The 22,875-nt window shown below is 36.1% G+C and overlaps 3 protein-coding genes across 11 annotated transcripts; all 3 read left to right on the top strand.

The window, feature by feature from the left end:
* Positions 1-363: 363 nt before the first annotated feature.
* LOC110809076 (phosphoenolpyruvate carboxykinase (ATP) 1-like) lies at positions 364-5,545 on the top strand. 2 transcript variants are annotated; one of them, XM_022034785.2, is made up of 12 exons: positions 365-526; positions 896-1,202; positions 1,745-1,926; positions 2,030-2,183; positions 2,315-2,399; positions 3,210-3,310; positions 3,540-3,838; positions 4,006-4,179; positions 4,310-4,375; positions 4,452-4,630; positions 4,733-4,902; positions 5,010-5,545. In XM_022034785.2, exons 2-12 carry the CDS (start codon positions 940-942, stop codon positions 5,320-5,322), a joined length of 1,986 nt encoding a protein of 661 aa, XP_021890477.1. In that variant the 5' UTR covers positions 365-526; positions 896-939; the 3' UTR covers positions 5,323-5,545. The 2 variants fall into 2 exon arrangements, with proteins under 2 accessions (XP_088073326.1, XP_021890477.1); XM_088217200.1 differs by having other exon boundaries at positions 364-1,202.
* Positions 5,546-6,745: 1,200 nt separating this feature from the next.
* Positions 6,746-11,775, top strand: LOC110809051 (uncharacterized). Its single transcript, XM_088217209.1, has 10 exons — positions 6,746-7,017; positions 7,538-7,605; positions 7,732-7,997; positions 8,255-8,372; positions 9,292-9,369; positions 9,456-9,579; positions 9,686-10,407; positions 10,504-10,616; positions 11,028-11,114; positions 11,312-11,775. Exons 2-10 carry the CDS (start codon positions 7,588-7,590, stop codon positions 11,421-11,423), a joined length of 1,638 nt encoding a protein of 545 aa, XP_088073335.1. The 5' UTR covers positions 6,746-7,017; positions 7,538-7,587; the 3' UTR covers positions 11,424-11,775.
* A 200-nt stretch (positions 11,776-11,975) lies between these two features.
* Positions 11,976-22,367, top strand: LOC110809052 (UDP-Glycosyltransferase superfamily protein). 8 transcript variants are annotated; one of them, XM_088217202.1, is made up of 20 exons: positions 11,977-12,251; positions 12,996-13,043; positions 13,143-13,176; positions 13,250-13,328; positions 13,453-13,581; positions 13,861-14,068; positions 14,972-15,106; positions 16,168-16,272; positions 16,486-16,524; positions 17,503-17,632; positions 17,959-18,009; positions 18,100-18,210; positions 19,120-19,229; positions 19,363-19,531; positions 20,098-20,184; positions 20,391-20,462; positions 20,677-20,787; positions 21,498-21,559; positions 21,657-21,753; positions 21,893-22,367. In XM_088217202.1, exons 1-20 carry the CDS (start codon positions 12,142-12,144, stop codon positions 22,010-22,012), a joined length of 2,007 nt encoding a protein of 668 aa, XP_088073328.1. In that variant the 5' UTR covers positions 11,977-12,141; the 3' UTR covers positions 22,013-22,367. The 8 variants fall into 8 exon arrangements, with proteins under 8 accessions (XP_088073330.1, XP_088073328.1, XP_088073329.1 ...); XM_088217201.1 differs by having other exon boundaries at positions 11,978-12,251; positions 16,426-16,524; XM_088217208.1 differs by lacking the exon at positions 13,250-13,328 and adding an exon at positions 12,612-12,808 and having other exon boundaries at positions 11,983-12,251; positions 16,426-16,524.
* The last annotated feature ends 508 nt before the right edge of the window (positions 22,368-22,875 follow it).

Consider the following 22,875-nt stretch of genomic DNA (forward strand, 5'->3'; position numbering starts at 1 on the left):
GTTAGTATAATATATATATATTCATATTAATTATTTTATTTAAATAATAATATTGGTATTTGCCCTAAAAAAACTACCCATGCCAAGTAATCCCCCAGCTTTGCTTACGCTGTTTCGTATGCTTCAAAAGAAAAGAAGCAGCAACCATCTACGGCTGACTGGGCCCCACCAGTAACGTAATAGAGATAGACTTATGATAGTCATTTTTATCTTACTCGCGTTACCCTCTTTAAGGAATTTTTTATTTGAATTTCCCATTTTCACCCTCGCCTCCGAGGGATAGGATTTAACCATGGTTAGTTCGTTTAGCCATCCCATCTAGTTAAAGCCTGGTCAACCTGCCCTTTATAACGAGTCTCTCGTCGGCTACTCAAATACCGCATCATCAACTTTCTCTCTCGTTCTATTTTTAGAGCCAGAGCTTACCTTCCGCCTTTCATGATAAAAAAACACACCATTATCGCCATTATCGTTTATTTTGTTTTCTTAATCGCTGTTTTTTCGTTTCAGTCTCTTTAGTTCTCTGGTTAGTTCTCTCACTCAAGCTTTATAGCTCTGTTATCCTTTTTTCTACAACGCGCTGTTTCCTGGTTCATGATTCTGTTTGGCACTGTTTCTTATTGAAAACTTGGCTAGCCCGATTCTCGGAAACTAAAATGGGTCAAGCCGCAAAATCTTGACTGGCTTATCAGTTTTTATTTTTGGAAAAGTTCAAAATTCCACTAAGATTTATCAGGGGTTTTCTATTCTTCAGCTAAAAAAAAGGGAGATTGGATCCAGTTTTTGTCCAAACTAGGACTAGGCCATATCGACACGTCACATTTACGTGTGTCAAGTTCTATAAATTCTGGCTTGTGAGACTCGTTTCATCAGCAAGGTTCGTTTTTGGTTGCAGATAAAGTTGAGAACAGAGAACAAAAAGCAAAGAAATACTGAGACATGGCAGCCCACGGAAACGGAGAGTTCAGCTTTGTGAACGTGATGACGGCGAATAACGGGTTGAAGATCGAGACTCAGGGGAAGAAAGGGAACGAGATCTGTCACAATGACAATACGGCTACCGTTAAGGTGCAGACCATTGACGAGCTTCACTCGTTGCAGAAGAAGAAATCGGCACCAACTACTCCGATCAAGGACACAGAGGGCACCTTTGCCAATTATTCTGAAGAAGAACGCCAGAAGATGCAGCTCAAGTCGATCAGGTACGAATTCTACATGGCACATGCAACGCACGAGATATTTTATCATTTTTTTTTTTTTAAATTGTGTCTAAAAAAGTGCGTGAAAATATATTTATTTTTAATTTAAAAAATATAAATATGCACGGCGAGAGTGTGGGAAAGTGGGACCCACTGGGGGTGAGTAGGGCCCACTTGTTCAACATATCATCTGGCTTTTTGGATGATTCGTTGCGTCTTGCCGTTTGATTTTATGATACGGCTTACGTGGGTCCCGCTGATAGTTTTGCCACGTAGACGTTGGGATGAATGCCACGTCCACTGATGGGATGGTTTCAAATTTTTTCTCTTAAAAAAATGGCGTCATAAACGCTAAAATTTCCCCGAGAGTCGAACTACTTGGGGTTGACCGTGTTTGCTTGGGCAAAGTTGTAATTTCATAGAACTTTATGACTACTTTTGACACTCGCTCGGCGGTGACTGGTGTCAGTCAGAGTGGAACTTTAATTAGTTTTGAAAATAAATGTTTAATTAATTAATTTAATTTATTTATTTCTTTGGTTCAGTGCATCATTGGCGTCACTAACAAGAGAAACCGGACCGAAGCTGGTGAAAGGTGATCCGGCCCAGAAAGGCGAGGGTGTAGCTGTGACGCATGTGGCTCACCACTACCCTATCGCACCCGCAATCAGCGTTTCCGACAGCGCCTTGAAATTTACCCATGTCCTCTACAACTTATCACCCGCTGGTACGCTTATCGTTACCACAACAATCCACTGTAATGGAACCCCAGAAGTTTGAGTTTGGCTAATTAACGAGTTTTGGATTTGGTCTTTTGGTGATTGGCACAGAGCTGTATGAGCAGGCGATAAAGCATGAGAAAGGTTCGTTCTTCACGTCGACCGGTGCGCTGGCGACTCTGTCCGGGGCCAAGACAGGTAGGTCGCCGAGAGACAAACGTGTTGTAAAGGATGAAACCACTGAGGAGGAGCTTTGGTGGGGAAAGTAAGTCATCTGTGTCCCTAGTTTTAAATTGCTGTTCTTCTTTTACCGTTCTGTGATGTTAATAGTGGAGGAAATTAATAGTCAATTAACCAATTATTAATTGGTTTGACGTGATTTGTATTGCCAAACAGGGGCTCACCCAACATTGAAATGGACGCGCATACTTTCTTGGTGAACCGAGAAAGAGCTGTTGATTATCTGAATTCTCTGGACAAGGTAATTAAAGTCTAAATTACGGTTGTTTCTTCATGATAACCGAGATTTAAATTGATTTTCTTTCTGATGATTGAGATTGAGTTAGGATTTTGAAAATAAGGGGGTTGAGAATTTTGCTGATGTATGTTCATGTTTATCTTTGTGTTGTTACGAATTGCCTAAATATATATATATATATATGTTTACACACGAGAATGGTGGTGATGTAGATAGGGTATCTATATTGTCTTTACATCCAAGTGGGCCTGTTATGGAGCTTGTAGCCTGTATAGCCCCACCTCATCTCTTAGATGGAGCTACTTTGTCTTCATTATTTGGGTAATTTAGTTATACGCGTTTGTCAAGCTACCTTCCTTGTTTGCCATTACCCTGCATTTAATATGTACTCTTCTCATATGATCCATTTCAAGTACAGCATCTAGTTTTTTAACATAATCTTGTATGCACACACTCACAGGCACGTATATATGCATATGAGACATACTAAAGGCAGAAAGTTTTTTACAAAGTGACGTCGCAGTGATGCATGTAAAATAAATTGAATAAGCTACTGCATCTTGTATAAATCTTTATTTATCTGGCATTATTTTGTATAAATACTCATATAATATATGCATTTCTAGTATAAATATTGTGGATGTTCAAATTGAATGGTAAAGTTTTGTCGTGCAGATGTTTTAGATTGGCTACTTATTGCTTTGTCAACAAGCTATATCAAATGCCTACCACAGAAAAAAAAAAAAAAAAACAAGCTGTATCAAATGCATGATTTGGTAACTGAAACTAACTTGGAAGTAATGGTGTGAACAGGTGTTTGTCAATGATCAATTCTTGAACTGGGATCCACAGAACAAAATCAAAGTCCGGATTGTCTCTGCTAGAGCTTATCATTCATTGTTTATGCACAACATGTAAGTAAAACACACCAACCAATGTTTCTGGCATTTTATCAGCAGTAATTGTCTTTGTTATCACTTACACAAAGCTGTAAGCCCTGACAGATAAGTCTCCTTAACGTTTACCATATAGTGTTAATTTTGATTTATGATTAATCCATATCCGATAGAGGTAAGAACATGTGAAAAGAATGTAAATGGTCAATTAGCTTAGTGTACGATTGGATAACTGGGTGGGTGGCAGGTGTATCCGACCCACTCCTGAAGAGCTGGAGAATTTTGGTACTCCGGACTTCACTATTTACAATGCTGGACAGTTCCCGTGTAACCGTTACACCAACTACATGACATCCTCCACTAGCGTAAACCTTAATCTTGCTAGGAAGGAAATGGTCATCCTTGGCTCCCAGTACGCCGGGGAAATGAAGAAGGGTCTTTTCAGTGTTATGCATTATCTCATGCCTAAGCGTCAAATCCTCTCCTTGCATTCTGGCTGCAATATGGGAAAAGATGGAGATGTTGCCCTCTTCTTTGGTCTATCAGGTATAGTATCAACAGAACAGTCAGATAAGGGTCACTCTCGGCATATGTTATGCACTCAATCTCTTATCCTTTCCTCGATTTGATATTTACTTGGCTCCTAGCCCTTTTCCCCAATGCTTCTTATGCATTTTTATTGAATCAATTTGTTTCAATGATTGTCATTTTAGGAACTGGCAAGACAACTCTGTCTACTGATCAAAACAGATACCTAATTGGAGATGATGAGCATTGTTGGAGTGAGAATGGTGTTTCAAACATTGAAGGTGGTTGCTATGCCAAGTGCATTGATCTCTCAAGGGAGAAGGAGCCTGATATCTTCGACGCTATTAAGTTTGGAACTGGTAATACTAAGTGCTTATGGAGAAATGTTATTTTGAAAAGCTGATCCTGATCCAAAAATGCTTGCTTTGAATTAAGAAAATTTTATCTTGTCGTGAATCTGAAATTGGAGCTGGTGATTGTGTCTTGCAGTTTTGGAAAATGTGGTGTTTGATGAACACACCAGAGAGGTGGATTACTCTGACAAGTCTGTCACAGGTAAAAAAAGTCTTAGTTTTTCCTAACGAGTGTCATGAAATTGTTGAAAGTCTTAGCAAATACTCTCTTGTTACAGAAAATACCCGGGCAGCCTACCCAATTGAATACATCCCAAATGCAAAGATACCTTGTGTTGGTCCACATCCCAAGAATGTGATCCTCTTGGCATGTGATGCCTTCGGTGTGCTCCCACCAGTGTGCAAGCTGAGTTTGGCACAAACCATGTACCATTTCATCAGTGGCTACACTGCTCTGGTATGTTTTGCCAAACAAACCAAAAACTTCAACTTGACTTGAAGGTTTTCATCGAGGGGGGGAACTCTTTATGATAATTGGCATCTTTTTGTCTAAATATAGGTTGCTGGAACAGTAGACGGCATAAAAGAACCACAGGCAACATTCTCAGCATGCTTTGGTGCAGCATTTATAATGATGCATCCTACAAAATATGCAGCCATGCTAGCTGAGAAGATGGAAGAGCATGGTGCAACTGGATGGCTTGTCAACACAGGCTGGTCTGCTGGAAGGTAATACATATAAATTACTTGAGCTATAAATTGGATTATTGAAGTTTTGAAATTTAAGTAGTGAGGAAAACTCAAATGAAATCATTTTTCTTTACCACTTTCTGCAGTTATGGCGCCGGAACCCGTATTAAGCTGGCATACACCAGAAAAATCATTGATGCCATCCACTCCGGCAGCTTGCTGAAGGCGAAGTACAAGAAAACCGAGGTCTTCGGGCTTGAAATTCCTACTGAGGTTGAGGGAGTGCCTTCTGAGATCCTTGATCCAGTGAACACATGGGGAAACAAGAAGGAATATAATGAGACACTCTTGAAACTAGCTGGTCTGTTCAAGAAGAACTTCGAGACATTCACCAACTACAAGATTGGCAATGATAACACTCTGACCAATGAAATTCTTGCTGCTGGTCCGAACTTCTAAATTTTTGCAAATAAAGCTGGTTCGAGCAACAAGAGAACCGGATGAAGAGAGGATGGAGTTTGATTGATAGAAATAAAGAGAATTTATGTAGTTTTCTTGCTTCCTTAATTCGAGAATTTCAATTAAATTTGTTGTCCCAAAAGTTTTTGTTGGTTTAATGCAAAATTCTTTGGAGCGGTTGGATGCAAATTGACTCTCAATTCTTTAAAGTACGATTTTTCAATTTTGATGTGGCTTGTTCAACTAAGCACCCTCTCGTTTCTTTGCATAAGAAAAATTTGTGTGTCAAGTAATTTTTTTTGGAAGCAATTCCCCAATGGGCATGGCTGACTACCCACCCATTTTCAATTTCTTCAAATCTTGTGGATCAACATCATCCCACTTTTAATTTGGTGTATTATCAGACATTTATGTTGTAGGATTTCTCTTTTTATTTATGTTCATTACAAGAAAATCCAATATTTATTGAACATGGAAGTAGCATTTTATTTTGAAACTAATTAAATTATATTTCAAACAAAATTAAAAAAATTACATAATTATTATAAATCTATCTATGTTTAGCTTTATTAATTGCATGTGAAATAAAAATGTGGATTTCATCTAGAATTTTAATTATATTTTATAATTTAATATGAATCTGACTTTTATTATTTTAAGTAGGTCTCTCGTTATTATTATTTTTGATTAAAATAAATATCTTTTAACACTCACCAAAAATTTATTATATTATATTTTATTTTTAGTAAAATCATTTTAGGAAAAAAAAATAAAAATTTTTCGTTTTAATTTTCAAATAAAGGAGGAAAATAAAATAATACATATTTAATATTGCAAAAATGAAGGGCAAGTCAGAAATATATTTTTTTAGTATCTGTTTAACATAGTTTCTGCTTTTGTTTTTCTTGTTAAATAAATAAAAATCTTATTAAACGTTAAAAATATAAATACTCAATAAATATATTTTTTATTTTTTACAAAAATAAAATCAAGAATTAAATCTATGCCGTAGTAAGTAAATAATGTTTTCAACAACGTATTTATTAATATTATATTTCATTGATTAATAAATTTAAAATAAATATATAATATTATTTTTTAAATATTTTATATTATAAATTATCAAGTAATATTTATTAAAAATTAGAATTAAAATGATTTAAAATTGATACTTATATTGAATAAAATAAATAATCAAATTAAATATTTTCAAATAATTTAAAATTTTCAATACTACAGAGTAAAAATAGTAATATTTAAATAAGTATAATAACTTATAAATTCTCAAAAAATTTATAATTCAACAAAAATATGTGAAAATCGAAGGCAAGGCCCAACTATACCCATCATTTTATGGAGCGACCCGGCCCGGATCATGCCAGCTAGCCATATCAGGGTAAGGGGAAGCACAAGCTCGAGTAGAAGGATAGTGCGCATTACGCACCGGCTCACTTTAGCACTCCTCCTTCTTTTGTTTCTGGGTCCTTCCGTTTGCTCTCTCCCCCTCTTTTATTCCTCTTGAAACGTACTTCCGGAATCCTATCTCGCTTAGGTCATTCGCTTCCATAACTTGCAGATTGGAGCGCCGCACCTCTCTCCCTCGCCATAGGTTTCGTTGCAAAGTGTTCGTCGAGTCAGGATCCTGAAATTCGCGATTCAGATCTAATTTCTTCGGCTTTTCGTGCCGATTTTGAGGTATTAATATAATCTCTTATAACATTTTGCAATTTTAAATCGTTTTTCTGTGGTTCTTCACGTTTCCTGCGCTTCTTTTACTTTAATTTGGGTGGATTTGATTTGCCCTGAAATTCTAGTGGTTATGGTTTAATTTTCTTGTTTTCGGACTTTTCGCGTTCTTATGTTTTCGTCTATGTTCATTAAGCTTTTTCTGTGGGTTTCTCTTTTTTCCGGGTCAATTTGTTTGGAATCGTAAAGGATAGTTGATCGGAGCATTTTCTTGATAGTAGGTTTTCGGGAAATCTTTTTACGTTTGCAGCTTTTGTTTACTAAAGCTCTGGATGCGTGTCGGGCCTAGGGTTTCTCTCTTTTTAAATGTTTTCTAGATTTTGTCAATAGGAAATTCAGGTAGCTGCTTCTTCATCAAATTGTTGCTCTTTACATTACAAAATATATTTGAGCGTCTAATGATAGTATTTTTTTTCCACTAATTAACCGTTCTAACACTGTCTCTGGCGACATTTGATTCCTTTTTCAGAGGTCTATTATCTACAAGTGGCTGATCTAATTAGTTTTTGCTAAGCAACCATGCGGAGATATGAAGATGTAAGGCAATTTGGATATAAAGTCTAACTTCATCAGTTTAACTCCCTCTCATGAAATGCTGTATTGAATGTTCGGGAAGCTTGGCTGATTAAAATGTCATTAAGTTGATATTTTTTGTATATGTAGGATCTAGATGAGTATGAGGAGTATGAGGAGGAAGGAGATGAACGAGAGGATGGCTATGAATATGAAGAGGATGGAGCTGGATATGAAGAAGCGGAGGAGGGGGAGGAGGAAGAAGAAAAAGAAGAAAGGAAGCCAACACAGGAAGAACTGGAATATCTTGAATTAAGGCAGAGGCTGAAAGACTCTATTAGAAAGAAGATGAAGAAGGAGAGCAGTTCTGCTCGCATGAATTTGCAAGAGAAAAAAAGAAAACTTCCATATGACAAGTGAGTGATGGGCTTATTTGTAGGTACATATGATTGATATCTTGTGTGTGGCTCCTTTTAGATGATTTCAATGCAGCTATGTGTATGGTCTTTTGTAGCTCATGTTGTTTAGTTGTTTTTTATGATGTTCATGTTTTCAATTCAAAAAATAACAACCTAATCTTTTAACATAGTTTTGAATGTTTGTTCCAAAAAAAACATGGTAATGAATATGAAGTTGCAGTTCTAAACTATATTCGAAATGTTCTCTTCTGCAGTTACGGATCCTTCTTCGGCCCATCTCAGCCTGTTATCGCACAAAGGGTGATTCAAGAAAGCAAGTCTTTCTTAGAAAACCAGCATTTGGAGTCTAGGATATTGAATTCCAATCGGAGTGTATGTATCACAGCCTGTACTTTTTAGGATGGTACATTGGACTGCATGTTGGAAAACCTATATTTGTGTCTTGAATTGTAGATTTGCATCCTTGTAGAGTCTAGTGCTTTAAACATTGATCAACTAACTGGGCAGTTACACATCTCAAATTGATATGTCTGAGGGTTTAACTCTTTAAACTATTCAATAACTCCTTTTAGGACTGAACTATTTCTTAGCCATTTGAAATTGAGGAAAATGTTAAGACTAAGTGCTTAGTTGTGAAACTTTCATTTGACATCACAGGTGATATTTTTTATGATATTTGCTTTAACTGCTGCTTGTGAGTATATGCTTTTACAGTAGTAGGATTTTGCTTCCAATAGAGCAACTATTTATGCTGTGGTTTCCTGGATTTGTTCACTATAACTCAAGGGACTATGGGAAGAAAGTGGCCTGTTGAATTGAGGCTTTAGAAAGCTGTCACGTAAGAAGGTTTGGAAATTTAATCGAGTTATTGAATGGTGTTCAGTTGTCAACTAAATATCGATCTTATTTATTTGTCCGAAATGGGCTGCTGCATAAGTACTTCTAGGATTTTGCGTCAAGTAAATTATTATCTTTTCTTCTTTGATTTTTTATCTCTATGTTGTTTTTTTCTCATTTCTTTTGTCAAACATCTATAATGCGACCGAGAAGAAATTGATAAATGTTCCAATTTGCTTTATGTAGTTTCTTTGTTTTCTGATGGAGCTTAGCTTGCGTGCTCAGTTTGTTGATTGTATGTTGTGGTACATTTCTAACTCTGCTATGCGCAGATTATATAATTAGTTGCTTCCCAAGTTCTTTTATTGTCTGCATTGCATCTCTGTTGTGGTTATGTGCTATTCTTAAATGCCTGTAAACTTGAAGTTTGTATCTTGATAACCTTTCGTTCCAGAGTAAAAAGGCTGGTGCATCAAACAGCACAGGATCTAGAAGTGGTTCACATAGCCAACCACGCAAAGTTGTAACTGAGGTATTATTCATGGTACTGCGGGTTGATTTTTGATGTTAGGAACCTCTTTACTCTTTTTAAATATACTGGATTTTTCTGAAATGCAGATGCAAAGGAAAGTTGAAAAGCTCAAGGACACAAGAGATTACTCTTTTCTTTTCTCTGATGACGCAGAGCCTTCAGCTCCAAGTAAAGAGTCTCAACCTCGAAATATCTCTGTCCCAAATTCTGGTGGGTTGCTGCTTTTCCAAGTCAAATCTAGTTTTTGCTACATGGAACTTTAAACATTACCATTTTCATTGAGATAACTTAAACAGGTTTTTTGCTGATGTTCAAGAGGCGCGGTCAGCTCATATGCCACTGAAGAGCAGGCAATCGTTGGGCAGTAGTGGCAGAAGTGCTCATGTTGGTCATGAAGAAAAAAAATCAGCTCATGTAAACAGCCAAATGCATTACAAGTCAGGTTCTTCTAATGGGCAAATGCATTCTAAATCAGCTTCTTCGAGTGGGCCAATGCATTCTAAGTCAGCTTCTTTGAATGGGCAAATGCATCATTCTAAATCAGGTTCTCTGAATGGCCAAATGCATGCTAAAGCAGGTGCTTTTAATGGCCAAATGCATCATCCCAGGTCTGGGTCAGGTTCCTTGAATGGGCAGACAAATCATGCTAGAACAGGTTCCATGAATGGCCAAGTGCATTCTAGATCCAGTTCCGTGAATGGTCCAGTGCATTCTAAGCCATTGATTTTGAATTCAGCTTCTTCTAGTAAATCCAGTTTGAAGCCAACAGATTCCAGAAAGCATGTCGGTAGCAACAATGGAATTGGTCCTGGCCGGCCTGTGGCAAAAACTTTGCCTCCCAAAACTCCAGTTGTCTCCTTAGAGAGAAAGGCTTCTGTGTCAGGTGCAAAGGATCCCTTACCCAATGGGCAGAAGCTACCCTCTTCAAAGATGCACTCATCTGATCCAAGAAAACATATGGAACAGAGGAAGGGGGCCAACGAACCAAATAAGCCTAAAATAATTTCAAAACAGTCAGCAGCACCCTCAAAACCTCAGGTATATCCTTATATCTGCATATATTTCAAATGTGGTATCCGCTTTGCTCTTTGTGAAGATTACTTGACATTTGCTTGTTTCCTTGAAATTTTACAGATGAACAAGCCACTCAGGCAAATTTCTTCTCATAATGACCACCAACCCAAAAAGAAGCCTGTAAAACGTTCTGAGGATGAAATAGCTCTTGACATGATCAGGAAGATGTTTAAGTAAAGCTTCTTTCCTTTCATATTTTCAATTATTAATTTATTGTTGTATTTTTTGGGTACAATATTCTTCACAAGACATAAATTTTTGTTTAAGTAATCAAGGTCTGCAAGTGTTGCGAGCTTACTGCTTGTTAACTCGCAAGAGTCAATCAAGTACCTTCAAAAGTAGTTTTTCAGAAGAAAAGTAGCTTCAAAAGTATCACATGGTGTAACGTAGTAGGCTGCATAATCTTTTGTTGTTTGTTGGTTTGGGGGGGGGGGGGTTTAATTTCAATTAGGATATGTAGGGCTTTGGGTAATCCAAATTTGAGTTCACTTTGGAATTGTTTGTGAATGGTCTGTTGTTACTTGTTTATTCTTGTATTATAAAAGTAAAACTGGTCTTTTTAATGGTTCTTTTTTATTATTCAGCACTGATAGGTTTGAGGGTCGTGACTTTGACGATGCTGATGACATGGAGGCAAACTTTGACGATATAATGAGAGAGGAAAGAAGAAGGTTAGCATTTATTAAATGTTACACGATAGTTATCTTTGAAGTGTTTCCTCTTCTGTTCTCTGAGCGCTTGTCTTGGACTGGGATTTGAAGTTTTCTGAAAACAACCATAGGTTTATTGTTTTGCCGTTTGCTTTTACTTGTTTGGGTATCCTAGTATGATTTCTTTGTTTTAAAGCCCTTTCTACGTTGTGATACAGTTCAAAAATTGCGAAAAAAGAAGATGAGGAACAACTACGGCTGATAGAGGAAGAAGAGCGGCAAGAGCGAATGAGAAAGTTGGCGAAGAAGCGCAAGCTGAGCCATCACTAATTGTTCAGGCTTTTTATCTTTCTCGGTCTCGGAAGGCTTGTTAAAAACCTTGGTTCCGATTGATCTCTTACTCTCCTTAGGAGTCTTTTGTGCTCTCAGTGGGATATTAATTATTCATGGGTCATAGGAAGATATTGTCAAAATTTAGATGTGTAATCTTTTTCTTTTTGGGTATAGTAGTTGTAGCTTAGTTGCTGCCATTTGTGCTCTTCTGGGTTTTTTTTTGTTTTTTTTTTTTGTTTTTGTTTTTTTAACAGGCTACAAATTCAATCTCATCCAATAAATGTTGAGTTAACGGTGTGTCAAAAAATGGTAGTTCCATACAAAATGAAATAGATATCAATTTAGCTGATTTATGTTGTTACTTACATTACTGCACCAATTAAATAATGTGTAACATTATTCAATTCAGTGCACAAAATTTATTTGATTAACACTTTACCTTTTATCGTATGCAATTTTATTTTTAAAGAATCTGAATATTAGAAGATAGAAAAAAAGGATTTAGGAAAAAGACAACTAAAAAGGAGAGCACAATGGTGTTATTGTAATATGAAAATGAAAGGCATGGACGAAAGTGGGACACCAGGAGGCGCATACTTGGTCGGCGTGTATTGGTATGTTGAAGAACTCAAGATAAACGGTTGTCATAAAGAAGCAATCTAGTTTTTTCCCATCAAAGATTCGTCTTCTCCGTATCCGCAAGGTTGTGAAGAAGATGGTAACGCTGACTCTGATGAACGCCGCGATCCTTTGGCCTCCTGGTCCCCTAAAACCCCAAACACTAGTTCAGAAACCTGTTAAGCCTCGTTCGCTTTGTTACTTGAGGTATATTCAATGGATTGACCCTCGGTTATATTCTACATTTGCTTTGACCTTCACTTAATCGGGTATTTGATTAGCCATTATAAGCTTCCAGTTCTCTTTCTTTGGTTAAATTGTTTCTGGTGCTAACTTGCTGCTTATGCTCGTCACACTAGATTACCTCCTCTTTTTTTTTTTTTGTTGTTTATTTTCTGCTACGACGCCGTTTGCTGATCTGAGTTGAAAGGAAGTGAAATTTCTAAGATTTCATGAAGTTTATTTTCTGCGCAGTTTCAGAGATTTTAGCTTGTTAAATCCCAACTAAACTCTCATTTCTCGCTTTCCAATTTTATGAAATGCTTGTTTATATGTATGTGCCTCAAGGTGAAGTTGACGCAGGGGTGTCCTACTCGTAACTATTTTGTGTCTCTTAAACATCAAAGAATGGCTTGTGCAGTAAATTAGAACTTCAGATTTGAGTGTTAGATTTCAGCCAGAAGTAGTTGGTTTGCTTGATCGGTGTGTCTCTCATAATGATAAACAATTCAATGGAAACCGGAGAAACTCTAACTTCATTACTGGTTAGGTTCTTCTCTCAACAATTCGTCATGACGTTTTTGATATCATAAAGCTTGAATTTAGTCTACCACTTATTATCTAATTTAAGATGGCTCAGCCCTTCTCTTGAAGGAAAATTATTTCACCTTACAGTATCAATCATGAGGGATGCAGAAACTTGGTAAATCTTTTGTCAATCTTTCTTTGCAGGACAAATGAGAAGATAGCTGGTTTATTTAGAGCAACTGCAGAGGAAGGGTACTTTTTTTGGTTCCTGAATATGAATTTAAGTTTTTCTTTTGTTCACATGTACAAAGTTCCTGTAAGCATGGGCATATGAATATGTTCAAATTCCAGGTTAGAGGAGCATGAAAATGCGGATCCGTCTCAGGTAATCTGTCATTATATACCTTTTCTTTGACTAGGCTATGTTTTTAATGGGGGAAATATGTTTTTATTTACAGGAGAATTTTCAGCCACCAAATACTGAATCAGAAGCAAAACAAAATGATATATGGCAACTCTTTACTGAAGCTCAAAAAAGTTAATTACATTTCTAATATGTTTATCTTCGAACCATTTTACATCCTTCCTATTACACATAATCACTGGTTTAGTTCATGTGATATGCATTAGGGATGTATTATTCATTGTTGATGGCTTTCAGACATTCTTTACTTGAACAAACAACGGCTTATGGCTATTGAGGAGCTGAGCAAATCAAACAAGGAGAAACAATTGTTGCTGGATAGGATAGATCAACTAGAGGCAGAAAAGAAGAAAGAAGCCAGAAAAGGTTGTATTTCCTGGAAACTTTGTTGGCTGAAGTAAAGAATTGCGATAAGTTGCAACTTAGTAGTTCTTCCATTCTTTATGACATGTGAAAGCTTATGGGATTTGACAATATCTTCTCGGCACACTTTAGTTAATAATTTTTAGAAAAAATGTTTTGAGCCCATTTTCCTTGGATTTTGTTTTTCCCTTAAACGTTAATTTTCTTAAGAAAAGGAAGATTTTGTTTGAAACAATTGACAATCAAAGTTCAAGATTATATCTTTCTGTCTACATTGACCAGATAAGCTTACAATGTTCTGGGAGTTGCTTCTTCGTATAGACTCAATGGTCCTCACTGGCTTGATTAACAAGGAAGAGGCTTATGATTTGAGAAGACAGGCTTTAGAACAAAAAGATGGCATAGCTGATGTTTTCCCTGACATGCTAATGAAAAGAGATGCTCAGATTCTATCAGAACTCCGTCAGTACTTCTCAGATAGAAGCAAAAGGTAACATCACTGAGCAGAACTTGCTATTAGTTTCCTGTTTTTGGCAGGTCATTTTAACGGGACACTTCCTGGGATATGAAGAGGAATGGGATCCAACCCACTTAAGCTCCATCAAGGAGTATAGGGCAATTGGTTTGCAAGCTCCAGCAGAAGTTGCTAGCAATTAACTGTAATTAAGGTCTTAAGGACTTGTTATTAATTGTATTGAACTATAATTAAGGTCGTAAAGAAATATGGTATTGATGGTGACACATAAAACTGGCACACACAGAAGGAATAGTACGAACACATAGGAGGAAATTGCATACATAGAGATAGAGTTAGAAATAAAATGTGAATGTCACCTTATTTATTTATTTACTTACTCATTTGCATCTGTTTACTTTTTAACTGGTAGAAAAATGTACTGATTCTAGTTTTATATATTTTGAATTTCTAAAACTGGCATGCATCATTTATATGTTCTCTTATTTGTCTGTTTAAGTATACAGTATGGCTTTTCATATCTGCATGTGTTAAAATTCACCTTTTTCCATGGAAGGAAGTTTTTTAAACTGAAAATGATTTATGGCTGCATGGCCTATTTGGTAGAATAATTTCTGAACCCTAGTGAATTTTTGGATGTGTGAACTATGGCAGTGATGTGCACTTCCATGATGAGACTAACAGGTATTGGTCTTGATGGATAAGAATTGGACTGTCTGGAAATAATCCCGATATACTTGAATATGATTAGTACAAACCCGCATTTCATAACCAGAATTATGCTGCAATTTTCTAAGGGAACTTCCATAGGCACCATGTTATCTCAATCATTTACAGTATCTTGCTTTTATCTTTATCTTTACTTTTTTTTTGGACTCTGTTTGTTCAAGCAACAAGTTATTTCTCATTTTATCTCAGGAATGCATTTCACATTGTCCATGTTTGCGCGGAAATGGCACCATTGGTCAGTGTTGGATCCTTGGGATTGTATGTAGCAGGGTTATCTCGTGCACTGCAAAGAAAAGGACACCTTGTGGAGGTTATTTTGCCGAAGTAATGAATAAAACCCATCTTTTATTTTTAAGACTTTGCCGATTCTTCATTTATGAACTGTGTTTCCATAACACAAATTTCTTTTTACCCATTAAAAAATTGAAAGAAAATGAAATTGCTTAAAATTTGTAGTACTATATTCTGGTTTTGGACTTGGTCCTGCCCTGACTTTTCTTATTTAGTCCATGAAATATCTTCAGAATTTTGGTCACAGTATTCTTCATTTGTTGTTAATTTGTGATGGCAATGTTCATATGTTGTTTTTACTATGTAATTTCTTGTTGTTGATCCCGGATTTGTAGCAAATGCCCTTCAAATGCTTAGGAAATCATGCCAATATTAGGAATTCTTATGTGCAATTTATGGAGAAAGAAGTATGAATTTTATTGAATAATAAGACCCCGTATATATGGATTTTATAAATAATAAAAAGAAACACTGTTAATTACATGAGATGGGTATATTACTAACATACAATTTGTCATAGTTACTATATAAATGTATTTCCTAATACTACCCTTCAAACTGGTGAATAGATATTATTCATTTCAAATTTGCCAATAGTAGTCTGAAATTCAGGATTACTCAACTCCTTGGTCAATACATCCACAAGTTGAAAAGTGGTAGACATGTATGGTTTGCATGTCAATCTGCTATTCAGATTTTCCTTGATAAAATGTTGATCAAATTCAATGTACTTCATCCTGTCATATAGTACAAGACTGTGACTGATGTTAATTGTTGACTTATTATTACAACAGAGGATAATAGGTCAATCACACTGAATCTTCAAGTCTTTCAAACTTATCTTTAACCATCGGAGCTCACACACTTCTTGGTTTATAGCCTTAAACTCTAACTCGTTACTGGATTGAGATTTATGCTAAATCTTGTGAGATTATAACTTGGTTTGAGAAAACATGTTATGCACAAGTTAATTGTAAAACATTCTTTGTAATCTAATAGGAGAACTACTTTATGCTCAAAGGTAGTTTTTACCAAAATTGTTTTATTGAGCATATGGTCTCTGATTAACATGAGATATTCCATTCTCCTAATAGGTATACAAGCCTCGAGCTAGAAGAAATTCAAGGGCTGCACAAAATTGATGCAGAGGCTTATTCATATTTTAATGGTCAATTGCATGGGAACAGAATCTGGACTGGGTGAGTACTGGTTGCATATTTATGCTGCAATTATCTGTTAGTTTGGATTTTCTTTTAGTACTTGGGAAGAATTTGATTCAGAACCACAATTTGCAGTGTGGTTCTTTTATTATGCTTATAGCTTTGTTTTTACATCGTACGCTTGTTATTCAGTGTTGTCTATGGAATCGGAGTTACTTTGATTCAGCCATTATACTACTCATTATTTTTCAGTCGTGAGAAGATATATGGCTACTCAGATGACTTTGAACGGTTAGTATGATGATCTTTGTGACTTGCTCCTTGTCTAGCTCAGATTTTACTTTCAGTTCCTTTGCCCATGTGGTAGATAAAGAGATCTACTGCCCTTTGGCTTAGGGTAATGAGAAACTTAGACCAATCAAAAATAGACATGCTTTTTATGCAATAGGATTCTTTTTGTGGTTAAGAAAAATTAATTTTTCATTATGAAAAGGTTAGTATTCATCCATGAAAGTTCATCTGTCGCTTTTCTACCATAAAGAAGGGCTTGGGCTTGAAAAGCTGGTGATTTTATGATTCTGCCATTTTTCATTAATCTTTTTTAGTGCTTATGATGAAGACTTGTATATGACATTCTTTTTGCTTCAAGACATTTTTTTATTCCTATTCAATAGGCTATTGATCCCAAATTGGCACATCACATTTACATGCATATTTAAGAGACTATAAACGTCTCATTGCAAATTGAGCAGGAAAAAAGAGAAGGAAAAGGAGCATTTTATGTTTTGCTTTCGAGATCCAAATTCACCCATGATGGATGTGTTTTTGGGTTAAGGTGTCTGCATCTACTTATCATTCAGTTAATCAATGAGATCTATGATTGACGATTCCGGACTTGCTTTCACTTAGTTATTTGTGATATCTTACCTGCAACCTACCAAGATAATTCAACTGGAAAATCAGATACTATAATGTAATCGGTTTCTAGCTCTGTAGCTGACTTAGCCTTATCGGGAAATACAATTAAGGATTATGAGTAGTAAACGTATGCTGCTGATTCGATTGAAATTCTAGATTGGCTCTTTATGGTGGATAAAAATTGTTTCTCAGTTGCTGACTTCAAGGAAAAAGATAAATGGGAGAATGCTGTAATCAGAACTTTAAGTGGGAGAAATGTTCCCTTTCAGTTGTTTCCCCCCCCCGTGAATAATTCTTGTATCTGGGTAATAAAGCTTGGTTTGTAATGAGGTCTCTCTCTAATGCTTTCAGTTTCTCCTATTTCTCCCGTGCATCAATGGATTACTTAGTAAAATCTGGAAAGCAGCCTGATGTTATACACATACACAACTGGGAGACTGCAATTGTTGGACCACTTTTCTGGGATATTTTTGTTAAACAGGTGCAACTTTAATTTTTTTGGTTCATCAAACAAAATAAATTAGTTATCCCTCGAGCTTGTGTTGGACTCGTTCGCCTCTCACTCTAGCAGTAGTGTTGGCCCATTAGAAAATAATGTCATATGGTGGCCACTCTTAATCTCTGGAAGCACCTGGCAATCTGAGTATATTTGAATGGGATTGATGTTAACAAATTGTTTGCTTTAGGACCTATTATATGTAAGGAATTAAATTTTGCAAATAAACTCTTCAAAACGATAGATTTAGTTGAAATGGAGCATTTTTTTGTGGAAATTTATCATGTTCTGATTTCTGCCGTGATTTGTAGGGACTAGAAAGTAGTAGATTATTGTTGACATGTCAAGGCTTTGATTCGCAGGTACTATAATATTTTACCTTGTGGTTTACGCTCTTTGCGGCATTTGGATTTTGATATTTTTATAATAAGGTCGATCATTATATGTTGTAGTGTCTTGTGCAACCAGATAAGCTTGCACTATGTGGACTTGATCCTTCCAGACTTCACCGTCCAGATCGTTTGCAAGATAATGCAAAGTTACATCTTGTCAATATTTTGAAGGTGATTTCTTCTGTTTGTTTAGAACTGTCTCTTTTATGCAGTTTTTTTCATCTCAACAAAATGTTCAGGACGTTTTCATAAAAAAAAAAGTTAGTTCATTTGCATATTTGCGTATTGCTGCTATTGGTCATATCTTTTCTGGCCACTTCTGATGACTTGGATGGAGTGAACGGCAGTGCAGTCCTCAGCTTTATCCCTATATATATTTATATGAATCATCTAACCTAAAACTCTGAACCTGAGTTGTGCTTCTTTGATGCTCTGCCTGATGAGGATAAGCTGTCATCAATTAAATACGGAAAGGAAGTATAGGTGGATTTAAGAACTGTTTTCATCCCGTGCTTGACCTGTAATCAATAATAGTTTGCAGCTTTTGATTGGGAGAAGCAGTAAAATGTATTGTTATTTAGACTAACAAGATGCAGTCCTAAGATATATATATATATATTTTTTTGAGATAAAAATGAGTAGTAATAGTAAAAAGAGCGATGAGGTTCGCTGGGCGTACCCATGTACAATAAAAAGTATTTACAGATCAGTAATTATATCTACAATGTGACCAACATCATCAAAAGAGTTAAGGTTGCGATCAAGATCATCCTAAGATATTTACAGAGCAGTCCTAAGATATTTTTATGAGAATAATTAGATATCTGGGAAAATAATTAGATTGGCATTCTTTTCTTCAGGTTTGGTGCAGCTATATGATTTAAGTTGGTGGAGTTCCAAGAATTTTGGTTTTTCGTCGGTAATAAATATGACATACAAACCCCTTTCTATGTCTTTGCTCAATCACTTCAAATTTTCGTGCCTTTTTTATCCAAATCTGACTTATTCAATGCTAGAATTTATCAGCTTCTTATAGTTTTCAAGCACTGCTTTAATATTTTAATTTCTACAAATTTTTAGGGCGGGATTATTTACTCCAACAAGGTTGTGATGTTGACATCCATGCATTCTAAAGGAATGATAATTCGTAGTTTTGCGCATGGACTAGAGTCCACCTTAGCCATTCACAAGTAAAACTACTAAAATCTTCTATATTTTCTTTAGTCCTTCTCCTCTTCTCCTGTCGATAGGAATAAATTAGAATGACAGGTTGATTTGGTTGATTGATTACCTTCTTTTTGCTCTTCCAAAATTTGACTGCAGACAAAAGTTAGTTATTGCTCCCTTTGGATTTGACAACTCAACATGGGATCCTTCCAAAGATAAATTTCTTCCAGAAAATTATAGCGCAGAAGACATGAAAGGGAAATCTGTATGCAAAGTTGCATTACAAAAGTGGCTGGGATTAGCTCAGAATGCTTCTACTATTATTGTATGCGTTTCTCATAAAATCTTTTTGAACTCATTTTTGTGCATGCCAAGTGATCTACATGAGTGGAATATTCCGAAGCATTCAATTGTGAAAATATTTTAACTGAGCCAAAGTAATCTTATTGGGTGCAAACAGAACTAAACTGACTAATTCAGTTGAGTTTAAACACCAAAAAAAAACATCCTTGGTTTGATCCCTATTAAATTGTTAGCCTTATGGCTGGTTGTTTTGTTAAATATAACAGGCTAAAGCTAGCACAGATGCTTTAATGTTCACATAACTGGTTTTACTTTTAACTGATAAATATGTATTGGCAGTTTCTATTTCCCTTCTAGTCATGCTAGATCTGCTAAGGCAGACGACCAGACAAATAAATTATCAACTTGAACTTGGCTCGATCCGACAGATCATCAAATCACCTGGTCGACTTTGCATGCTGCATATATTTTTCTTCTGAAAAGAGAAGGCTGACAAAATGCATGAAGATAATATTATTATGTTTGATTTTCAAAAAATTATTTGATAGCCTGAACTTTTTATGTGGAATTGAAATGGTACTTTTTAAGGTTGGATTCATCTTCTCAGAAGTATCAGATGTTGATCTGGAGAACTTGAAGGCAATTGTTCGGGATACCACTGGAAGGAGTGTCCAGGTTTATACTTTTCTATAAGCACATGGCATGGAGACTAGATTTACTGGAAAATCCTGCTGATTGATACAATAAAGGAGCTCATAGAGTAACAAGAAGAATAACATTTAATTATTCTTGTTGTATCAGTCAGTAAATTCCGTGTGTAAAATTTTGGTTTTCTTTGTTCTTTTCTCTAACTGAGTTTCTCCAAAAACAAAATTCTATAGTTCATCTTCATGGGTATCAGCAAAATGCCAGACGTAAACAAGGCATTGGATTCTGTCCAGGAGGACTTCAAGGTATTAGGGCACATGAATTTTACTTATTATTCATGCATCAAAGAAATTCTCATCAATTTGGAACCTCAATCTTTGTCAGGTTATGGATTAATTGAGATTATCGGAGATTGTTTGTTTCCTGAAGCTTTTTGCAGTTATATCTATTTTATTTTTACTTTTTGCCTCTTCCTTCCTCTTCTATTTGTTCTGAGTCTAACTTGTTTTGCTCCTACAGGATGGAAATATATTCATATTTAACTATGATGAAGCTCTATCACATTTGATTTTGGCAGGATCTGATATTCTCTTGTGCAGATCCTTTCATGATCCTATCTTCCAAGCTCCGGTATGTAAAACATGATATCTAGAGAATTAAAATTCATTGGCTTGCATACGAGTCACTATTGGCACTCTTTTCTTGGTTTCTCGAACAATGGTATTGCATACCCATCACTTCCAGCTCCATGCATTGTTGTTGAATGATTACATGCAAATATACGTTGGCTACACAGACATGTGTCGTTATTTGTTAGAGCAAGGGTTCTAATCCTTGTCATAAGATTCTAATTCTTTTCTGTTTCTATAACCACTGTTCCCAATCTCTCTGTCCACGTCTTCAACTTACATCAGATAATTTCTTGACCCATGCTGTTATTAGGTTTCTTTGGATCTAATCTAATTATCCTAGACCATTATGTTGCAGAATTATTTGATGGCTTACAAATCTCTTTCCCGGTACTCCACCAATCATATTTTAACTGTATACTCTCAGTTGGTAAAAAGATATGTCATTCCCCTATCTGAAAATTCTGTGTACTGGAAAATGCAGCTCAAGGCTTTAAAATGCGGAGCTGCTCCAGTGGTAGCTGTTATTTGGTTTCTTTGCACCTAGTCTAATTATTCTAGAATGTTATGTTGCAGAATTATTTGATGGCTTACAACTCTTCCCCACCCCCTTCCCCCCACCAACTCCGCCAGTCATATTTTAATGGGATACTACCAGTTGGTAGATATATCATTCCCTTATCTGAAAATTCTGTGTACTGGAAAATGCAGCTCAAGGCTTTGAAATACGGAGCTGTTCCAGTGGTAGTTGCTCAAAGTGATGAAATTTTCAGGTAACCATGTATGGCAGAAATTTCCAACTGGATACTCTATTTGTATATGTATATTGTTTTCATTCTGAAAGAGAATGATTGTACCAAATCTTAACAGGCATTTCGTAGACCATGACCAAGAGACTACCAGATTCCCACAGTTTATGTGCAGTGCCTTCGGAAATTTGTCCCTAAGCCAGGCCATAGATCAAATAGTAAGTATTTAAAACATCGTGGTTCATGAATCTTCCTCTTTCATTCCTCAACTTGATGGCCAGAGTTAAATAATATAATCTGGAAGTATTTTTATTTGGTAATAGAAAATGAAATTGTTAAATCATATCCATTATGTAGGAGAACAACCCGTCTACATGGACGCGGAAGGTAACAGATGCTATGGCAAAAGATTTCTCATGGGATGCAGAATGCTCTGATATTCATGTTTCTGCATATACATTCATTAAAGGTCTGTGAGCTATATGTCATCTACATGTACATATGTTTGTACAAATACAAATTTTTCTTGTTAGCATTTTTGCCGATGTGCAAATCAATGCATATGACGATGCCCATGTATGAGGGCTGACGGAGTGTTGCAAGTATAGGAAGCTCATTCAGCCTGCATTCTCTCAACTGGGGAGGAATAGAGTTGATGAGTAAGGGGATCAAAATTAGATGGTCCTTGCTAAAGCTTTTAACCTTAAGCTAAAAGTCTGGGATGTGCTTAAAATTAACTGGAGGCTATAAACTACTGACATGTAAATTATTTGTATAATGACCCTAATTCTTCCACTTTCTATTCTTTAATAAGATGTCTGTCCTTCATTTCTACAGTTTATAATAATAAGAGTAATTATTACTATTGCTATTATTTGGTAAATGACAGTTCATGATATTATTGTATATATAATTTTGTATGCAAATAATAATTGCAAATTAACTGAAAATAATTAAATTAAATGATAGTAGATGGTAGATAGGGAAGCAAACTCTTGTTCCACCACAAAAGGAACTGTTTTCTATGGCCTGTTTGAGAGTAAACTGAAGTGATCTCCCTCGGAGCTGAACCCGACGACACCCCCTCCCACTGCGATGCTTGCAAGCGAGATGTCACTGGCTTGCTCTACCACTGAAACTCCTGTGCCTTCGATCTCCATCCCTGTTGCGCCAAGCTCCCAATGGTGCTCGACGACGGCGACTTCAACCTGTACTTGTTTAGAAAAGTGAGCTCCGTGTGTCGCTAGTGCAGCTGCAAAGGGAGATGTTGTTTGGACATCTGGCATGATTTGTATTTTGGGAGATAATAAGGGGAAGGGGGAAACAAAAAAGGCAGAGGA

This window comes from Carica papaya, chromosome 4, assembly GCF_054855325.1.
Source record: "Carica papaya isolate Zhongbai chromosome 4, ASM5485532v1, whole genome shotgun sequence".
Lineage (NCBI taxonomy): Eukaryota > Viridiplantae > Streptophyta > Magnoliopsida > Brassicales > Caricaceae > Carica > Carica papaya.

Bases quoted from the DNA above. Each gene is read 5' to 3' on its own strand.
- LOC110809076 (XM_088217200.1), top strand. From the start codon at position 940: ATGGCAGCCCACGGAAACGGAGAGTTCAGCTTTGTGAACGTGATGACG. The intron at 3,311-3,539 runs GTAAGTAAAACA...GGTGGGTGGCAG, and splicing joins TCATTGTTTATGCACAACAT to GTGTATCCGACCCACTCCTG. The intron at 3,839-4,005 runs GTATAGTATCAA...TTGTCATTTTAG, and splicing joins CCTCTTCTTTGGTCTATCAG to GAACTGGCAAGACAACTCTG.
- LOC110809052 (XM_088217201.1), top strand. From the start codon at position 12,142: ATGGTAACGCTGACTCTGATGAACGCCGCGATCCTTTGGCCTCCTGGT. The intron at 20,463-20,676 runs GTATTAGGGCAC...TTGCTCCTACAG, and splicing joins CTGTCCAGGAGGACTTCAAG to GATGGAAATATATTCATATT. The intron at 20,788-21,497 runs GTATGTAAAACA...TGGAAAATGCAG, and splicing joins ATCCTATCTTCCAAGCTCCG to CTCAAGGCTTTGAAATACGG.
- LOC110809051 (XM_088217209.1), top strand. The intron at 8,373-9,291 runs GTATGTATCACA...CTTTCGTTCCAG, and splicing joins TATTGAATTCCAATCGGAGT to AGTAAAAAGGCTGGTGCATC. The intron at 9,580-9,685 runs GTGGGTTGCTGC...CTGATGTTCAAG, and splicing joins TATCTCTGTCCCAAATTCTG to AGGCGCGGTCAGCTCATATG.